A 19,356-nucleotide genomic window follows, 5' to 3' on the forward strand; every position below is an offset into this window, starting at 1 on the left:
GTTTGAAAGAAGATAATATCTGCTAGCGGTGGACTTGGACCATTACAAATGGTATCAAAGCCAGACATCATACCATGTGCTAGCGAGGAGGCTGTTTCTCGAAGGGGTAAACACGAGGCGATGTGCAGTAAGGACGCTGGCCCAAAGAGAGTGGATTTGGCGGAGGTCCCACATCGATTGAAGGAAGGAAAAAGTGTCAGCGAGGATGCTGGGTCCTGAAGAAGTGGATTGTGATGCCATTGTAGTCAGCGAGATCTTGCCTGTAGCCATTTACGAAACCTAAAAGTCTCCAAAACTGAGTTGTAGATGCCTTAATAAAGAATTGAGTTAATAATTAATGCAAACTTATGCCTAAATTTAGTAGGTGACACATCACCTACGACAGAACAAAAAGAGTTCCATGTTGGAGGGTAATTTTAGTTTTTTTTTTAATTTTTTATTTTTAATTTGATGAGAAAATGTCGGAGGAGTAAATATTACTCAACCAGGTTCATCTTTCAATCATGGGACCCATCTAAATGATGCATTTAATAAACTATCTTCATTATTGCCAAACAATAAAAATAAAAAAATAAAAAAATAAAAAAAATAGGACGGTGAATTATTCAACAAAAATAAATATTTATTTTATTTTATCGAGTGATAAATCATTGCTTTTGTTCATTTCTAAGATTAAAATATCAACTTTATTCTATTTTAATCAATATATTTTTAAGTACCTAAAATTATTTATTGTATTTATTAAATAATACCAATAATTTTAATGCTGAATATATTTATAAAATTTAGTGAGAAAAGCTCGCTAGAGACATAATTTAAAAATTTTAAATATAGCAATTAGAACCGACAAAAAAATAATTAAAAATAATTAAAAAACGATTTTCATTCACAATATAATTTTTAAATAAATGAATTTGAAATCTGCACGACGCCAAAAAATAATTAAAAGAAAGTCATCCAATTATATTTTGTCATAAATAAATTATTATAAATAGAGGAGAAAGAAAAATAATAAATAATTTAAAACAAATTTAAAAGTCAAATACTTATTATTATTATTATTTTTTGGAAAAAAAAAAGCATCGGAAATTTTAAATAATTTTGTCCACTCAGCAACCAGAAAGCTAAAGAGAGAGTATTTAAAAAGCGCGGGGTCAAGCTTGTCGTTCTTTCTTCCTTTTCTCTCTCAGACGAAATGGAAATCAGAAAGCTCTCTCTCTCTCGCATGGTGGATTGTGGGGTCCTCTCTGTGCGCTGAAACAGTGAAGGTATACACAGCCATTTCCCTCTTTCTCTCTCCTCTCTCTGGTAATTGATTTATTTCCTCTCTCTCTCTCTCTCTCTCTCTCTCCTCCATGCTCTGAACTTCTGTCAGTTCTTCTTTTGCCTTGCCGTAATCATTTCCGGTGATCTTCTCTAAAGCCCTGCGGAGAAGCTTGTGGGATACCTGAGCTATGAGCGATAATGTCGCTTTTCTTTAAAGACGCGGATCCAGTGTTTCAAGGCGCCGGGACCAACGCGTATCCTCTCTTCTGTTACATTTTTTAATGGTTCTCTTTTTTATTTTTCGTTTTTCTGTCTATATATTGTTCAATTTATGAGGTTTTTTCATGGATTCTATCTTAATGTTTTGGTCTATTGAATGCCGATACGTTACTTTCGATCTGGTCACGAGGAAGAAATGCGACTATTTTTGTGTGTGTGTGTGTGTTTGTTTATTTTCTCGAATGAAAGTGTGGCGTGTTGTGTTCGCATGTGCAGTATATTGATTTGTTCTTAACGTTTCTTAATTAAGTGGGCTGGAAATCTGGTGTATTGAAAGCCTCCGAGTTGTTCCTGTTCCAAAATCTTCACATGGGAAGTTTTACTCTGGAAGTGCTTACATAGTTTTGAACGTAAGCTTTTCAAGATTTGCGTTTGTTACTTTATTCATTCAGAATGTTTGAAAAGTTGTAGTACTCGGGACACCTACTTCAAGTCTTTGATTTCATTTGTGGACTCCCGAATGTTATACATACTTTTTTACTGCCCCTTTTAATGCTTTTTTTCATGGAATTTGATCGTGCTGTGTATGGGCTCGAGCAGACAACTGTGCGAAAATGTGGAATTCCCCGGCATGAAGTGCATTACTGGGTGGGAGAAAATGCAAATAAGGTGTTCAACTATTCGTTTTTCTTTCTCTTTTTTGTTATAGAAGGAAAATTTGTACAAGCTGTAGCTAACAAATACTAGTTACTATTTTTTCTTGTCAGAGAATCGAAATGCATGATACATACGTTCAGTATCTTAAAAACGACTATGAATTGATGATCGAAATATGGATATGGACCTGTTTAAATTCAGCCTGAAAGTCAATGTTTCTCCTCTACCTTATGTTTGTCCGGAGATGAGAAGATTTTGCCGTTATATCATATAGTATACCATTTTTTGTGCTTAAAATTTATGTATGCATTTTATTATGTAAAAGTTGTTGCAATATCAGGATGAGGTAGTGATTCGTGGCCATTCTGCATTGACAGGTTGATTCAGCTTTGGCATCAGACAAAGCACTGGAACTAGATGCGGCTCTAGGTTCCTGTACTGTTCAATACAGGGAAGTTGGTGGGCAAGAAACGGAGAAATTTTTATCATATTTTAAACCATGTATTATTCCTTTAGAAGGAGTGTACTGCCCACAGCCTCAGCACCTCAAAGATAAAACATACAGAATCAGACTTCTGACCTGCAAGGGAGACCGGGCTGTTCATGTTAAGGAAGTAAGCAGCAAAAAATGGCTTTTCATTTAGTTATTTTAACAATGTTGTTAACTTTTAAATTGCATCTTGACCTGTTATAGGAACCTACCCCGTTGAGGTTTTATGGATTCATTTATATGGTCATAAAGAAGTTTTTGTTTGTGTTCTTGATGATGACTGATGAGGATGCTTTTTGTCGTCATTTATTATTATTTGGTCGGGTGAGATAAGACTAATCTGTATGTATCTTCCTTAGGTTCCCTTTTCTCGGTCATCATTAAATCACAACGATGTATTCATCCTTGACACTGCATCAAAAGTTTTTCTTTTTAGTGGATGCTTTTCTACCATACAAGAAAGGGCTAAAGCGTTGGATGTTGCTCAGTATATTAAAGAGAATAATCATAGTGGAAGCTGTGACTTAGTAACTATAGGTCGGTACATTTGTTTCTTTCCCCTTTCTTTTTCCTATGACAATCAAAAAGTTCTCATCTGTTGTTGCAGATGATGGGAAATTTGTGGGTGATTCCGATGTTGGAGAGTTTTGGAGCTTCTTTGGTGGTTATGCACCCATTCCTCGGGATGTGCCTTCTGATCAGAAATCAACCGATTCTTCTATTATACTATTTTGGTTAGTTCCCTTCAACAATATTTTCCTTCTGTGCAATGATTCTGATGAGTTTTCCTTCAATTGATACCTCTTTGCTAGTTTGTTCTTGATATTACCCATTGAAAACGAAAGAAAGGTAAATGAGGCTGGTGTTTTTTTTCACAGTAAAAAAAAGGCAATTGGTCTCTGAATGCATATGCCTATTATATTTAACATAGCTGAAATCTACCTACCTCAATCAACCGTTGCTCCAGTCGAGTTGCATTTCAACGGCAAAAGAGAAAAGCATCTCTCTTGTCACGATTTTATTATTTATTTTATTTAAACTGCACCTAATATTTAGAATATTCTTGTAAGCAGGATAAACACTCAAGGGAAATTTTATCAGAAAGGATCTGATGTTTTGAATAAAGAGATGCTTGAGACAGACAAATGCTATATGCTGGATTGTGATTCACAGATATTTGTTTGGATGGGGAAACATACCTCAGTTACCGAACGCAAGACATCCATAGTAGCAGCAGAAGTGAGGGTTTCATTTAGTTTTATTATCCATCTGTTTCCCAATCTCCAATACACCTGTTCAAGGGAATGTTATATGCACGAGCGTAATTAATGCTGTGTGGCAATTTCTATAATCCAACTTGTTCTTTTTCCACATAATTTGGAAGAATAAGATTTGGGGAATAATGATGGTCGTCCTTTGTTTTTCTTCATAATCGTAGGTATTAATTTAGCTTTCTCATATTTTATCTAGTTTTATGGAAACCGCCTAAAGCTACTATATTTGGCGTACAGGAGCTTTTATGATATTATTATTATCTTATGCAGGTAGATACTAAGACTTAAATCCACGCCTTTTGACTGCTTATTTCTTTGATTATTGGCCTACTTACAGCGATTCACTTAAAGAGAATCATGTGATTACACATATTTTGACTACTTGTATGAAGTAGGATTTATTGTCAAGTTGACAATTCTGAGAACATCTTCTAAATTGATTCTGTATTTGAGACATTTTGACATTATAAAATAAAGTGGTCCAACTTCCAGGAAGCTCTTAAGTTATCTTACGGTGAGAAGTAAGACGAGTTGTTGGGTTGACTACAATCTTTGTAACCTCTATCTTTTTATGAAGAAAAATAAATTCATAACATAAATCTCGTGAAAGTTGCACGAGTGGTTTTAGTATATGCATTCAGATAATTATTTTTTCTGTCACAGCTCACAACTCACTTTTGCTTCAAAACGAAATCATTAAAAAAAAGTAAGTTATTGGGAGCCCAGAGTATTATATCTAGTACCCGTCCTTTAGAATGGTTTTGTTCTCTTTTTAGTTCTTGTACTTGTCTTGGAGAAATAGCTTGAGCATCATCTGTGCCTTTGGTAACAATTTGAACTTTCATACTTCATCTGTTCCCGGAAATATCTTACACTTTTTCCTATCTTGTACTCTTTCACAGGATTTTGTTAGAAAGCAGGACAGGTCAACGGGGACTCACTTAACTTTCCTAACTGAAGGGTTAGAAACTACTGCATTTAAGGTCTGCTTTGAAGATTGGCCCAAAACCGTGGAGCCAAAACTATATGAGGAAGGCCGAGGAAAAGTAGCAGGTTTAGTCCATATTGCACCATAATGGAGAAATAACTTAGCAAGCAGTACTCTTGTGTTTTAATTTACATTCATTCTTTTCAGCAATTTTCAAGCAACATGGCTATGCTGTGAATGAGATTTCTGAACAAGACTTCAAGCCATGCATAAACATGCAAGGCAGGATCAAAGTAGGTTCTCAGTGAAAAAATAAAAAAAGATTTCTCTGACTTGTTGCTGCTTGCAGTCTGACAATTTCATATTGGTGCCACGTTGACATTTCAGGTTTGGCGGGTAGATGGTGATAGGATTACCGTTCTTCCAGAGGCAGAACAGAAAAAACTTTTCACCGGGGATTGCTATATCATGCAATATACATATCCTGGAAGAGGTAGGGACGAGAATATACTTTATTCCTGGCTGGGTCGAAGGAGTGTTATGGTAAGAATGATTTATCATTGGAAAACTGTGTTATTTCAAGTAATTCCTTTTTAAATTTACTTTATTTTCTTGAAGATTTTCAAGCATATATTAAAGAGAGAAAAGTGTGCTTTACTTTGGGTGTTGTATCTAGTTAAATTGTCATACCACATAATTTTTAAAGACTACTGTTGTCATGCACATGTACTCAATTAAGTTGAAACCGAATCCATTTTATAATTTAAAAAACAAGGAACATTTACTGGCTCATCATGCTTAGTACTAAGCTAACAAATAAAACAAAAACCCTGACTATCTATGAATCCTGACCAGTTGTTTAATGATTCAGAATAAGCAATGGCAATATGAAGTTAACTTGCCTCGAAAAACTGGATGTTGAGATTGAGAAGGCCTATAAATTGGCCTATTGGTTTTTTATTGTTATGGTTTTGGATAAAAAGGGTTTCTATTGCAGAGATGAAGGAGATGAATTGAGGGGCGTATCTTCAATTTTCTTATTCAGTTATTATCAACGCTAAGTCAAAAGGGACATTTAGAACTTCTAGAGGTCTGTCTCAGCATGAACAACTCTCTCCTTTTTATTTAGGTGGCCGATATCTTGAGTTGATTGCTTTAAAGGTGATCAATTCGGAGTTTATTGAAGGTTCTAAATCTGAATGAGATCAAGTCAGTGTCTCTCCTGTCCCATCTTCAATTTTTCAATGACATCGTATATTTTTCCTCATATACCTTGATTAAAATAAGGAGCTTCTTCCAAGTGATTCATATCTTTGAGAATGTCTGAAGTTGAAGTTGAGAAAGGTAAAACTTCGTTTAGTACTTCATATCGTAGTGATATTGAATCTCAACCGTTGGAGCCTTTCTTTTTTTTTTTTTCCTCTTAAAGCAGCCATCCTATATTTTGTAGTTTTTGGGATCTGTCTCTGGTAAATTGAATCTGAAATTACAGAAAAGCACATGAGGTCCCCTCTTCAAACTTAAATCTGGTACATTGGTGCTTATTAAAACTTTGTCCAGTGTACCCATATACATTCACATCTTCAAAATTCCCTTGAAATGTGTCATAGTAGTTGAAAAGATGATTAAAGACTTCTTTTGATGTGGTTTTGTCAAGGAAGATAGTTCCATCCTATATTTATTGGCTATTGGTAATTTAAAGAGAGAATGAATTTCCCCTTCCTAAGAAATGGGGTTTCCCAAGAGAGGGAAGAGCTTAATGGGGACATTGTCATCAAAAGTATTTGTCCTGTAACTGCAACTAAGTGCCGTCCCATGCATACAACTATTGTAGACTGGGGACTATTTCAAAATTCAGAGTATAAGATCTTGGAGAAAAGGCAGACTATCAAATTTTGGAAGGATGTACAAAAGATCCCATTAAGTTTGTTATGTTTATTACTCTATAACCTTGTTGATAGAAAGCTGGCAAGCGTCGAGAGAGCTTGGATTCCCTATTCAACATCTTGGAATCTAAATGTTGAAGAAATATGAACGATAGGGGGTGGAGTGACCAAGATTGATGGTTTAGGTGGAGGATTTTCAGACCAAATAATTAACTCTTGGAGCTTAGATGGCAGTGGAATGTCCTCTTGTAAGTCCTTCATTATTCTTACAGCTTCTCGTGAAGTTACTCGAAAGATTTTGTGCTCATGGAAGGCCAAATGTCAGAAAAGATCAACTTTTTAATTAGACCATTTCTTAGGTGGCCTCAACACATTGGCTAAGGTTCAATCAATCAAAAGGCAAGTGTACTCAATGCTTGATGGAAATAAAATGAGGAAAGCAGTTAGTATTTGACTGCTAATCAGTGGACAAATTTTTTTGAAGTTACTTTATGTGGAATTAAACCTACTTGCATGAATTTAAATGTGAAGGGGTTTGGTACCGTGAAGTTACAAGTTACATCTCTCAATTTTATGTGAAATCCCACATACTTGTTAGGGGTAATTATATAATTAGATTTTTAATAAGACATCTAATCACGACCATTGATTTTTTCTTTTCTCTCTCTCTCTTTCCTTTAACAGTTTTCTCTTCAATATTTTTAAATATTTTCTTCGCATTTTCTATTTCTATTTTTATCTTTTCAATAAATACTAAATGCTGTTACACTTCATGAATCTAGGAGGACAGAAGAGAAGCCATATCCCATTTGAACACCATTGACAATTTAACCAAAGGGGGTTCGGTTGTGGTGAGTCCTTGTTTATATGTTCAAGTGCATGTATTCATGCCAAATCATTTAAATTAATCTGACTACTTTTAATTGGGCTGTCGTTGACAAGTTAAAGACCTACAAACAATAAGTATATACATTTATGAGAGCTCATTAATATAATTTCTTGCATATTATTACCTATTTTGCCTATTGATTTTGCTTTTTGTGCTGTCAGAAATAATTTCCTTACATGCAACCTTTTACAGGCTCAAGTAGTTCAGGATAAGGAGCCAGATCTATTTTTCTTTATTTTCGAGACATTAATTATTTTTAAGGTGCGTCAACATGAGTTTCTTCTTCCCCTATGGCTTTCTTGTGTGTGCTTACCCTGAATTTTTGTTTAGGGAGGCAAGAGTACACAATACAAAAAGCATCTAGAAGAGGAAGGTACTGACGATAATACATATGATGAAAGCAAAAATGCACTTTTCCGAATTCAAGGGACAGGCTTGAACAATATGCAGGCAATCCAAGTTGATCTAGTGAGTTTAGAACTGAGATCTTCTAGCATTTATTTGTGGCTACTTAGCGTCATTCTCTTTCTTTCTACCCCAACAACTTTGAGTGGATGGTGAAGACCTTTTCTGAGGCAACCAAGCCTTGTATAGGTTCTATTTAGTCTATGATTTCTATATGCTTGCTAGTAGATACTAATATTCATAAATACTAAAAATTTCTAATGTAAAAGAAGAGTTTGTTACTTAAAACTGTATATAACATCACCATAATAATCAGCTTGGTAATTGTTTCATGGTTATTGCTTGAACACAATATTCTAATGGTTAAATTTCCCTTAAACCCAAAGTTTAAGCTGATGGGTTATGGTAAGCATAATTATTTTAATTCTCCAAATCTCCCCATCGCCCATGTGCTTGAAAATTTGTAAAAGGCCCAACGAGTGGGAATCAATATTGGTTGGAGTGGAAATGACAATTATAGGGGTTCAAACTAAGGATCTCCTATTTTGATACCATGTTAAATTCACAATCAGCCTAAAGGTTAAGTCGATGGGTTATGATAAATTTAACTACATCAACCCTCCAACACAAATACTGGATAACGTTGATCTTAGGTTTCTTTCATTTTTTCCCAAAGTCCCATTTTAATTATTATTCAGGCTTCCAAAGAATATTTAGACTAATGTCTCTCTGTTCACTTTTATGATTACAAGAGAGAAAACACTGTAGAAGGAAACTTATTTTGTAGCTTTCTTTTACTCAGAAACCATTATTGTGTAGTATTAACAGCGTCTGACAAAAAAAGTATTGCAGGTTTCAGATTCCCTAAATTCATCCTACTGTTACGTCCTTCAAACTGGAACATGCATCTTCGCTTGGATTGGCAGTCTCTCTTCGACCAGAGACCATGAAATTCTAGACAGGATGATGGAAAGAATAAATGTAAGTGAAGTACTTGGTGCTTGGATACAAAATGCAACCATTTCTCAGGACTTCCATATTGTTGAAGGCACGTTTGAAGAAAACAAGGGATCTAAGACGGTTAATAATTGGAGTATAGAGCCTTGATTATGTAGGCAATTTGACTGGCTAAAAATTTACTAACTAGGAATTGGTCTGCCTCTCTTCAAAGAATTAAATGCTTTATATCATTTGCAGCCAACATGGCAACCCGTATCAGTCAGGGAAGGGAGTGAACCTGATTTATTCTGGGAAGCACTTGGTGGAAAGTCAGAGTATCAAAAGGGAAAAGAGGCCAAAGGACCCATTGAAGATCCACAATTATTTGTCTTGAACATCAGTGAAGGTATTGACAATGTTTAATCTCTTAATCTATTTTTGAGAGGAAATGTACCTGAGTTTGGTTTATTGTTACCGAAATCCAAATTAGTGCTGGAAAATGTATAATGGTGGGTTGTGCTTTGTTTGGTATTTGATTGAAATTTTCCTTTCAGGTGATTTCAAGGTATAGCCCTCTTGAATTTCTAGAAATGCATGCCACTGGTGCTGTTTTGGTGTGTGACATGCCAAAGTTCAATTGTAAAGTTTCCTTTGACGTATATCTTCTATATCCTTGTAAAAGTCTCTTTGATGTCTGAAATTTGGTTTCAAGACCTTGGCTCGATAAATGTGATTTTATATTTAATGCTATCGCCCACTGATATTCTCGTGGTACTTTATGCATCTTCAAGTAAAGCCCGTCTGAGTTATTATCAATTAAACGTTTATGTTGCCCTTGGCTTACAGGTCAAGGAGATATACAATTTTGCCCAAGATGATCTAACTACTGAAGATGTTTTGGTCCTTAATTGCCACAATGAGATTTATCTTTGGCTTGGCTGCCTCTCAAATGTTGAGGGGAAGGAACAAGCACTCGACCTCGCACATGTAAGTAAATATTTTCCTGATATGCTAATGTTTCAATTTGCAGATGTAACTGTTTTTACCATGTACTAAATGATCATCTCCTATTAGTACCTGCATATAAATTCCAGATCATGCCACTTTCTCTTTTCTGAAAAATATTCAATATGTCATAAATCAAGGTATCTTGACTGAAAATCTTGATTTTTTGGTCTTGAAAATGATAATTCAGAGAATTCAAAGTTCATTCTATTTTCTTTTCAGGTTAAATTATAAAGAATGTCCCAAAATATGCCCTCTACTTAACATATACTCTTATTCTTTCAAAAGTTGTAATATAACCCTTAACTTTTTATAAACGTTTCAAGACCACCCATGAACTAGACATTTGTTAGAATATTGGATGAAAAGTCGACGTGGCAGACACTGTCAAGCAATTCTAGGTCACCTACATGTCGACTTTATGTATAATGAATTTCTACTCTAAGGATAGCGTTGAAAAGTTTATGAAGGATCATGAGTAATATTGCAACTTTTGAAAGAATAAGAGTGTTTTATGAACAAAGGTCAAAGTTTATGAGCATTTGTGTAGCCTTTGTTTTGTTTATATTGCTGCATGCTAAACTTCTGTGAAGTGTTCTTACAAGAAAGGTATTAATGCAAACAGAAATTTCTGGAGAAACATGCTTCGGATGAAGGAATTTCTCTTGAGACCCCCATTTATGTTGTCACTGAAGGTCAGGAGCCACCACTTTTCACCCAGTTTTTTCAGTGGGATATCTCAAAGGAAAATGTAAGACTAAGAATATTCTTTTACTAATTCAACTCAATAATACATGCATCTCGTGTTAGATATGCAAATCACTCCCCACCTCCCATAGCATTACATCTTCATAAGTAGAAGCATGTTAGAGTTTTCTTTTTCATTTGAATCCTTGCATGCTATTTTCCAACATATTGTACTTAAACAGGCCACACATTTAACTTAAATGTCAAGACATATGACCTGGGTGGAAGATCATGTTAGACACTACACAAGTGATTGCACTACGTCAGATAATACAGTGGCATCATTGTGAATATCATTAATGCTGTTCGTTTATTTACACTTGCAGATGCATGGTAATTCGTTTGAGAGAAAGCTTGCTGTTTTGAAAGGAAAATTACAGAATCTTGATGTAAGTGGCTTGTATGAAGGAGACTGATAATCCCAATAGCTTCAATAAATCAGTACATAATAGGAAGCTTTGGTTGTTTATTGTTTCTATACAAAAAACTGATTGCAGCACATGATTTATATGTCTCATTTATTTTGTCTCTTAATTATCCAGTCACCTGTGAGAAAATCATGGAGATCACTCTCAAGGGAGACTACACCAGATGGATCAAGACGCAGTTCTTTAAGTCCCTATCAGAACGACAGAAGTCTATCTCCTGCCTTCAGAAGTTCAGGGCCGCATTTAAATTCTCCAAACAGAAATCGATTCTCCAGTTCATCGCCAACTGTCAGAAAGCTTGATTTGACTTCTCCTAGAAGTGCTGGTAAGGGGAGGGAGCTTGATTTGACTTCTCCTAGAAGTGCTGGTAAGGGTGGGGAGCTTGATTTGACTTCTCCGAGAAGTGCTGGTAAGGGGAGGGAGCTTGATTTGACTTCTCCTAGAAGTGCAGGTAAGGGGAGGGAAGATGCCTCCAATTTTTACAAAAAAGGAAGACCTTTCTTGGTATTCCCCCTATTACACTTCGAATTATGGAAATGTCTGATTGAAGCATAAATGAAAGTCGGCTCTAAACTGTGTAAAATCCCAATTAAATCAAGAAAACGGATAAGCTATTACAAATTGTGATGTTTAGATCTCTTGGTAGTAGACCCAACCATGCGACGAGTTGCATTTTTAATTAGATTATACATGTTGCTGTATGTTATTGGACTATTTAGAGAATGATATTTTGTGAACCTTAAATAGAAAAGGCATGCTCAGCTCTCTACTTCGTCAGTCTTCACATTTTTTTACTGGTATATACATAAACTTTCTACCTGCTTGTCCATGCACCTGCAGGTTTCGAGAGAACAGGATCACTATCACCGCTTTCTACTAAGAGTAGCGATATCTTTCAGAATAATGAGAATGTGGATGCTGAAAACCTATCAACATACCCTTATGAACGGCTGACCGTGGCATCCAAGGACCCAATTAGGGACATAGATGTGACCAAACGAGAGGTAACTTCTTTTTTACTCTTATGACAGCCTGAATGGTACGATCATTAACAAACATATTTCTTTGATCCTTTTTATTTTTCTACTGTCTGATGACACCTACTTTTAAGCTTTTTCCCCCCTTCTTCCAACTGTTTCATGAATAGTTCGGGATATGCTAGTTCAAAGGCTAAATTGTAAAAAATACCTTGAACTTTGTCCCTTATTTAAAAAATACCCATAAAACTGCAAGACTAACCTTAACCTTTCATAAACGTTCCAAAACTACCTTTAGAATAGAAATGTGTTAGAATCTTGTATCGAAAGTTGATGTAACAATGATAGGTAATAACTAGGATGATTGTATGGATTAAATTTAAAAGTCATCGACTTTTTGTTCAATATTCACCAGATTTCTATTCAAGGTAGTTTTAAAACATTTGAAAGGTCAAAGACAACTTCGGAAAGAATAAGAATATTTTTTAAACAAGGGGCAAAATATTGAGTATTTTATAATTTAGCTTAGTTCAAATATCATTGTTGAAGTCCCACGTTGGCTAAATTAGGAAAATATCATAGATATATAAGTAAGGTGTAGTCACAGTGGAGAATCGTGGTAGTTGGCATTGGTCAATATGAGATAGATAGATGACTATTTGATGGGAGGCTGAATGGTACTTTGTTTTAGGGGAGGAGAGTCCATATCAACTTAAGTTGGGAAAGATTATGAGTATATAAGTAAGAGATACTATCTTCATCGGTCTTTTGGAGAGACAAGAAAAAAAAATATTGAGAACTTATATTCAGTGACAATATCATACCATTGTGGGGATATGTGGCAGTGAAATTAAGAGCAGCGAACCAAATGAGAACCAGCTTTCCTCTAGTATCACGGCGAAAAAGCTGAGAAAACTATGCAATGTTGACTTGTTTTCTTGTTGCACCTTTCTTTCTTATTGGAAAATTCAATTCACCAAATTTCATTCAGAAATGTGCTTTCTCTGATTGGTTCTTCAGGCATATTTAAGCGAAGAAGAGTTTGAAGAGAAATTTGGGATGCCAAAAACAGTATTTTACAAGCTTGCAAAGTGGAAACAAAACAAGTTCAAGATGACCCTTGATCTTTTTTAATGAAACTTGAAGTGATAACTCTCTCATGATATCCTTTTACCCTTCATCACGGGTAGATTCTCATCTTTTACTTCTAATCCACGTTTTTCCTTTTCATTTATATTGCTAATTGTTTCCTGTCAATTAACGTGGTTGCTGTTGATCTCTTTGATGTCTTGATGCCTTGATGCTGCTTCTTGTTAGTACTTCACCTTAATGTCACGTTTGAATCAATTTGCAGTCTACTTGCAAATGATCAAAATGATGACTTCTGATTATTCTGATGGTTTTTCATTTTTAAAATTTGTGTATGGAATCGAAAACTATATGCTCGTATAATTCACATCAATTGAAGAATTCTGACTTATCATGACATTTTTTCAAATGCATTTTACATCTTAAGCTCAGATATGGTGTTGCCTGTATGGATCAAGTATAGCCTCTCAAAATTAGTGAATTGTGCAAAATTTGTACAAAAATCTTGATTAGATGTGATAAGAAGTAACTGGTTTATTGTTTCATTTGACTTGTTCTTGTTATTGTTATGGTTAGCGTGGTTCATGCTTTGATATCACATGGTTGGAAAGTGGAAGCTTTGAACCATAAGAACATGCCAACTGGTTGAATATAATTTAACCAACATTACCCAACTCAACATGTCTTTGTCTTTCATTGAATCTACTCTTAAATGCAAAACCTATATTATCTTTTGTGTTGATCCATTTATTTTAGGTGGTAAAATTTATGCCTTAAATTTATATGATAATATCAATTAAAGTTTTAGGTTAATAGTTGTATTAATTTAAAATTAAACTTTTATATAAGCGTATCCATTTACATTACAAACTTATAATTGTATTGATTTGCCTCATATATTCATAAATGAGTTTAGACATCAATTTGATACTCGTCTGTGAATTGGAAACACACACATGTATCGGTCTTGAAGAGGATACTCATACACATTATCGTATGGAAGAATCTAGCTGAATTGGATTGAAGGTTCTATCTGATTAAGTCCTCCCCGTGCAACAAGAGAAGCTGCTTTTTTCTCTACGTGGCTAGGTTACTATTTCTTTTTCTAATATTATAAAAGCCTAATTATATAACAATTTTGTACAAAATTATTTCTCCAAATTATTTCTCCAAGCCCAAGATTTGAACAATTTGTTGGGAATTTTTTTAGTAGTAAATGCGTAAACATGAAATTTCAATTTTAAAAAAAAAAAAAACTAAAGTTATAATTGAGTTTGGTAATTATTTATTAATTATTAATTTCGGAATTTAATAATATGAGTATGATTTTACCCAGGATTTATTTTTTCTTAAAAAAAAAAATCCACAAAATTTGAAAACCGGTGCTTTTTTTTTACTTTCTCGAAAAGGCCGTCGGAATTTATTCACCTTCCTTTTTGTCATCTGTCGTCTGGATATTTTCGTCTTCTTTGACTATCAATCCTCATAGTCGGCGATCTTACCCTCCCGCCGCCGTTGGGGGGTTGTCGTTTCCGGCCGTATGAGATGGTTCTCCGGAGAGCGATTCTGACTTCCTTTTTTCTAATTTATCTCTTGTTCTCTTCCCAAGCTTTGGAGTTTGATTTCAAAAAGAGGCGACATGAAATCGAAGGACCTATCAAGACTGTGGTGGTTTTAGTCATGGAAAATCGCTCCTTCGACCACGTCTTAGGCTGGTTGAAATCTGTTCGACCTGAAATCGACGGATTAACTGGTAAAGAATCGAACCGGGTTTCGGTTTCCGATCCCAACTCTGAAGAAATCTTCGTCTCTAACGATGCGGTGTTCATCGATTCGGATCCTGGCCATTCTTTCCAGGCGATCAGGGAGCAAATTTTCGGATCGAACGACAGTTCAGCGAATCCAGCCCCGATGAACGGATTTGCACAGCAGGCGGCGAGCATGGAGGCGGTCGACATGCCGAAAACCGTAATGAGCGGGTTTAAACCGGAACTAGTTCCGGTCTACACCGAGCTAGCGAACCAGTTCGCAATCTTCGACCGGTGGTTCGCGTCGGTTCCGGCGTCTACTCAGCCGAACCGGTTCTACGTCCACTCCGCTACCTCCCACGGCGCCATGAGCAATGTAAGAAAGGACCTCATCCATGGCTTCCCTCAGAAAACAATTTTCGATTCTTTGGACGAAAATGGCCTTTCCTTTGGCATTTATTACCAAAATATCCCCGCAACTCTATTTTTCAAAAGCTTGAGGAGGCTGAAGCACATAGTTAAATTTCACTCTTACGCTCCAAAATTCAAATTGCACGCCAAGCTTGGAAGGCTCCCAAATTACGCAGTGATTGAACAGCGTTACTTCGACGTCAATCTTTTTCCGGCGAACGACGACCATCCGTCGCACGACGTGGCGCGTGGCCAGCAATTCGTGAAGGAAGTGTATGAGATTCTTAGGGCAAGTCCGCAGTGGAAGCAAATGGCACTGCTGATTACTTACGACGAGCACGGTGGCTTTTACGATCACGTTCCGACGCCGGTCTCCGGCGTTCCTAGCCCGGACGGCATCATCGGACCGGATCCGTACTACTTCCGGTTCGACCGGTTGGGCGTTCGGGTTCCGACGATTCTGGTTTCTCCGTGGGTGGAGAAGGGAACAGGTGAGATTATTATCTGTGAGAATTCGTTTTTCTTCTCAATTGTTTTGCTTATTCAAATATCTTTAGCCTTCTTGTCGCCACTTGCTTCCCTTTTTAAGATAAATTCCAATTTCCATTACTATTTTTGTTCATCAGTAACTGATCTTAGTTAATTACTTAACAATATTACAAGGAAATTGTACAAGGGAGTTAACTTTTTTGTCTAACAAAAATTTACATTAGATTTGTTCGGTTCACAACTATCTAATCTGTCAATCATTTGCTTTATTAGTTCCAACTGTGGCTGCTGCGGAATCTGTTATTGGATTGGGTTAGCCAATTTTCGTTATTACTTTTCGAGTGTGGGAGCCATACTATACTTTAGAATTTATTAATATTCAAATTTAAACATGACTCCATTCCAATAAAGGTGGGGATGTAAAGTACTCCTTCGATCGGTTTCGAGTCTTTTTTCACCTTTTCTTCTCGGCATGATCCATACGTTCAAGCTAGTAGATCAAATCATGGGTTGATTTCTATATTATACATCACGTTCTATCTGATCGATATTTGAGAAGAGGATAATCTTTGTTCTACATTCTGAGCTCTGTTTTATTAACTGCAGATTTGTTAGTACAGCTTATGTTTTGTGCACTCATCTTTCACGTTTTGGCTGAATTTTGTTGAAACTCCTTACTTAGTTGAGCTGGGATGCTTTCATTTTGGATTCTTGTTCTTGAATATTTATACAAACGGTCAATTTTCAACAATTTTTTATAGGAATGATATATCTGTCTGCTAACCCGGCTATGTGTTTGAGAAAAGAATGCGCCGTGTTTGAATGATTAGTTGTCTGCTACTACTTATTTACTAGTGATGTACCCAAATGCAAGAGAATCAAAAGATTCATGTAACATAAGAAAATTTTGATTTTCCAAAGCTTCTAGACTAGGATTAGTGTAACGGCCCAAGCCCACTGCTAGTAGATATTGTCCTCTTTGGGCTTTTCCTTTCGGGCTTCCCCTCAAGGTTTTTAAAACGCGTTTGTTAGAGAAAAGTTTCCACACTCTTATAAAGAGTGTTTCGTTCTCCTTCCCAACCAATTAGGATTGAAACTTGATTGGGGTAGGACTTATAAAGACAAGGTACTTGTTCATTAAACGCGACAAACCGAACCAGTAGTTGGTTGGTCGTTCATAATTCGAAGAGTACGACATCGAAGAATTAGGTGAAAAGTATCTACTCAGCTCAGGTTGAGTTGTTTACTAACTTTGTTTTGAAAGGTACACCAAACCGTAGCTGTGATTTTAAAGACAAGTTTCTAACTACTCCAAATGGATTTGATTGGTTTTGTTGATATGTTAGTTTCGAGTGCTTGGTTGCATTCATATGGCAGCAGTATTGTTGACGTATGTTTGTTTGGTGCAGTGATCCATGAGCCTGTTGGACCAAAACCTACCTCACAATTTGAACACTCTTCAATTCCTGCTACTGTTAAAAAGCTCTTCAACTTAAAATCCAACTTCCTCACGAAGCGGGATGCGTGGGCTGGTACTTTCGAGCACTACTTGAAGCTTCGCGATAGTCCTCGGAACGATTGTCCAGGTACTTCTCGATCCCAATCCTGGTCAACACTTATATTAACATCTTCAATGGTTTTTTTTAAGAGAAAATTCATGTGATTAGGATTAAGAGCATATTAGTCATTAGACAAGGAGTTTGATAATATGAATTGGTTATAATGACATGAGATTCTACGTTTGGTTGGAAAGGAGAATGAAGCATTCCTTTGTAAGGGTGTGAAAACCTCTCCCTAACAGATGTAAAATCGAACATCCTGTGCATCTGCAAGCTTCTAGCTACATTTGGTTGGAAAGGAGAATGAAGCATTCCTTTGTAAGGGTGTGAAAACCTCTCCCTAACAGATGTAAAATCGAACATCCTGTGCATCTGCAAGCTTCTAGCTAACCTTGAAACAAAACTTTATGCCAGAAACACTTCCGAAGGTAACAGCGCCACTGCGGCCATGGGGACCGAAAGAGCACGCAAAACTCTCCGAGTTCCAAGTCGAACTGATTCAACTTGCATCGCAGCTGAACGGTGATTATGTCTTGAATTCTTACCCAAACATTGGCAAATATATGACTGTTGGTGAAGCCAATAGGTATGCAGAAGATGCAGTCAAAAGGTTTCTTGAAGCTGGAAGAGTTGCTCTCATGGCCGGAGCTAATGAGTCTGCCATTGTCACCATGAGGCCCTCTCTAACCAGTCGAACCGCCGACGTGCACTCCGACCACTTTATCAAAACGATCTGATTCGATTTATCCACGAATTTCTAAATATCATAACAGGTATAAATATAGTACTGAAAGTGTTATCTGTTCTTTAAATCTGTGTGTGTATATATATATATATATAGAACTATTTTCAGACAATATTTTGATCTGTGATCTCAAAAGGTTAATATAAATTTCTGTTTATATTTGGAAATGTTTATTTATTTATTTATTTATTATTATTGCCATTTTATTGATTTAAAATATTTTATTTTAAAACTAAATATGATATGGATAAATAAACTATTTTTAATAAAATGCATAAAAATAGATAATAGACATTGATTTTAGAATTCTATTTATTAATTCACTAATTTTTAATAAAATTTAAAATTAAAAGCTAAAGCTATTTCAAGAAAAAAAAATTAAAGAAAAAATTGAAGGAAAATGAAATTAAATAATAAAAAAACGGAAAATAGAAAAGGAAGGAAATGAAAAAAGAAAAAAAAAGGAAGGGAAGAAAAAGAAGAAAAAAGAATTAAAATGGAAGGGCATAGTGGTATTTTCACATATAATAAATAATTAAAAAAAAAGAACAAAATGAATTCCAAGGTAATAATCAGAAGAAATTCAAAGAGAAAAGGACGAATCGAAGATGTTGATTATATAAGAACAATACTCAGTACATTATATACTCAAAGAATCAACTATGTTTTCCATCAATGTCTTGACTAGCTTACCCTCGATGAATATATATATATATATAATGAATATATTATTATTTTATAACTTGCATTCTAATTCAATGAATTAAATTTCAATAAAAAAAATAATTAAAAATTAATCAGCAAATTTTAAGATTTAAAAATAAAAACTCAAAATATTAAAAAACAATGAAAATAAAAGTATTTTTTTTTAAATCGGATAATTTATTGTTTAAAATAAACTCAAAATAGATATTTAAAAAAATTAATGAATAGAATAATCTATTTTTTAAAATAATTTTCTGATTTAAAAATACTATATATATATACACACAGAATAATTTAATCTAATCTTTTTAAATTAAAAAAATAATTTTCATGAAAAGAGTATCTATAATAAAATAACTCTGTAATTAATAATGATAATAATAATTTATTTTATAGCTGGCCGACTATTAAATTTCAATAAAAAAAATTTAAATTAACCAACAAATTTGAAAATTTGAAAATAAGTTATCTAAAATTCAAAGAATTGAGATGACTATAGT

The 19,356-nt window shown here is 35.1% G+C and overlaps 2 protein-coding genes across 6 annotated transcripts; both read left to right on the forward strand.

Moving 5' to 3' along the window:
* Window positions 1-1,174: 1,174 nt before the first annotated feature.
* Window positions 1,175-13,630, forward strand: LOC111451862 (villin-1). 5 transcript variants are annotated; one of them, XM_023092453.1, is made up of 23 exons: window positions 1,175-1,308; window positions 1,423-1,520; window positions 1,796-1,895; window positions 2,086-2,154; window positions 2,520-2,756; window positions 2,992-3,169; window positions 3,240-3,366; window positions 3,706-3,871; window positions 4,809-4,959; window positions 5,042-5,127; window positions 5,222-5,377; window positions 7,503-7,571; window positions 7,802-7,870; window positions 7,940-8,077; window positions 8,867-8,995; window positions 9,212-9,359; window positions 9,508-9,518; window positions 9,800-9,940; window positions 10,584-10,709; window positions 11,032-11,094; window positions 11,248-11,584; window positions 11,974-12,137; window positions 13,131-13,630. In XM_023092453.1, exons 2-23 carry the CDS (start codon window positions 1,465-1,467, stop codon window positions 13,242-13,244), a joined length of 2,835 nt encoding a protein of 944 aa, XP_022948221.1. In that variant the 5' UTR covers window positions 1,175-1,308; window positions 1,423-1,464; the 3' UTR covers window positions 13,245-13,630. The 5 variants fall into 5 exon arrangements, 4 of the variants coding, with proteins under 4 accessions (XP_022948221.1, XP_022948223.1, XP_022948222.1 ...); XM_023092455.1 differs by having other exon boundaries at window positions 1,175-1,268; XM_023092454.1 differs by having other exon boundaries at window positions 1,181-1,268; window positions 1,376-1,520.
* A 935-nt stretch (window positions 13,631-14,565) lies between these two features.
* On the forward strand, window positions 14,566-18,282 carry LOC111451863 (non-specific phospholipase C1). The gene is made up of 3 exons (XM_023092457.1): window positions 14,566-15,849; window positions 17,257-17,433; window positions 17,821-18,282. Exons 1-3 carry the CDS (start codon window positions 14,745-14,747, stop codon window positions 18,141-18,143), a joined length of 1,605 nt encoding a protein of 534 aa, XP_022948225.1. The 5' UTR covers window positions 14,566-14,744; the 3' UTR covers window positions 18,144-18,282.
* Window positions 18,283-19,356: the final 1,074 nt, after the last annotated feature.

The sequence above is a fragment of the Cucurbita moschata genome, unplaced genomic scaffold (genome assembly GCF_002738365.1).
Source record: "Cucurbita moschata cultivar Rifu unplaced genomic scaffold, Cmos_1.0 Cmo_Scf00013, whole genome shotgun sequence".
Classification (NCBI taxonomy): domain Eukaryota; kingdom Viridiplantae; phylum Streptophyta; class Magnoliopsida; order Cucurbitales; family Cucurbitaceae; genus Cucurbita; species Cucurbita moschata.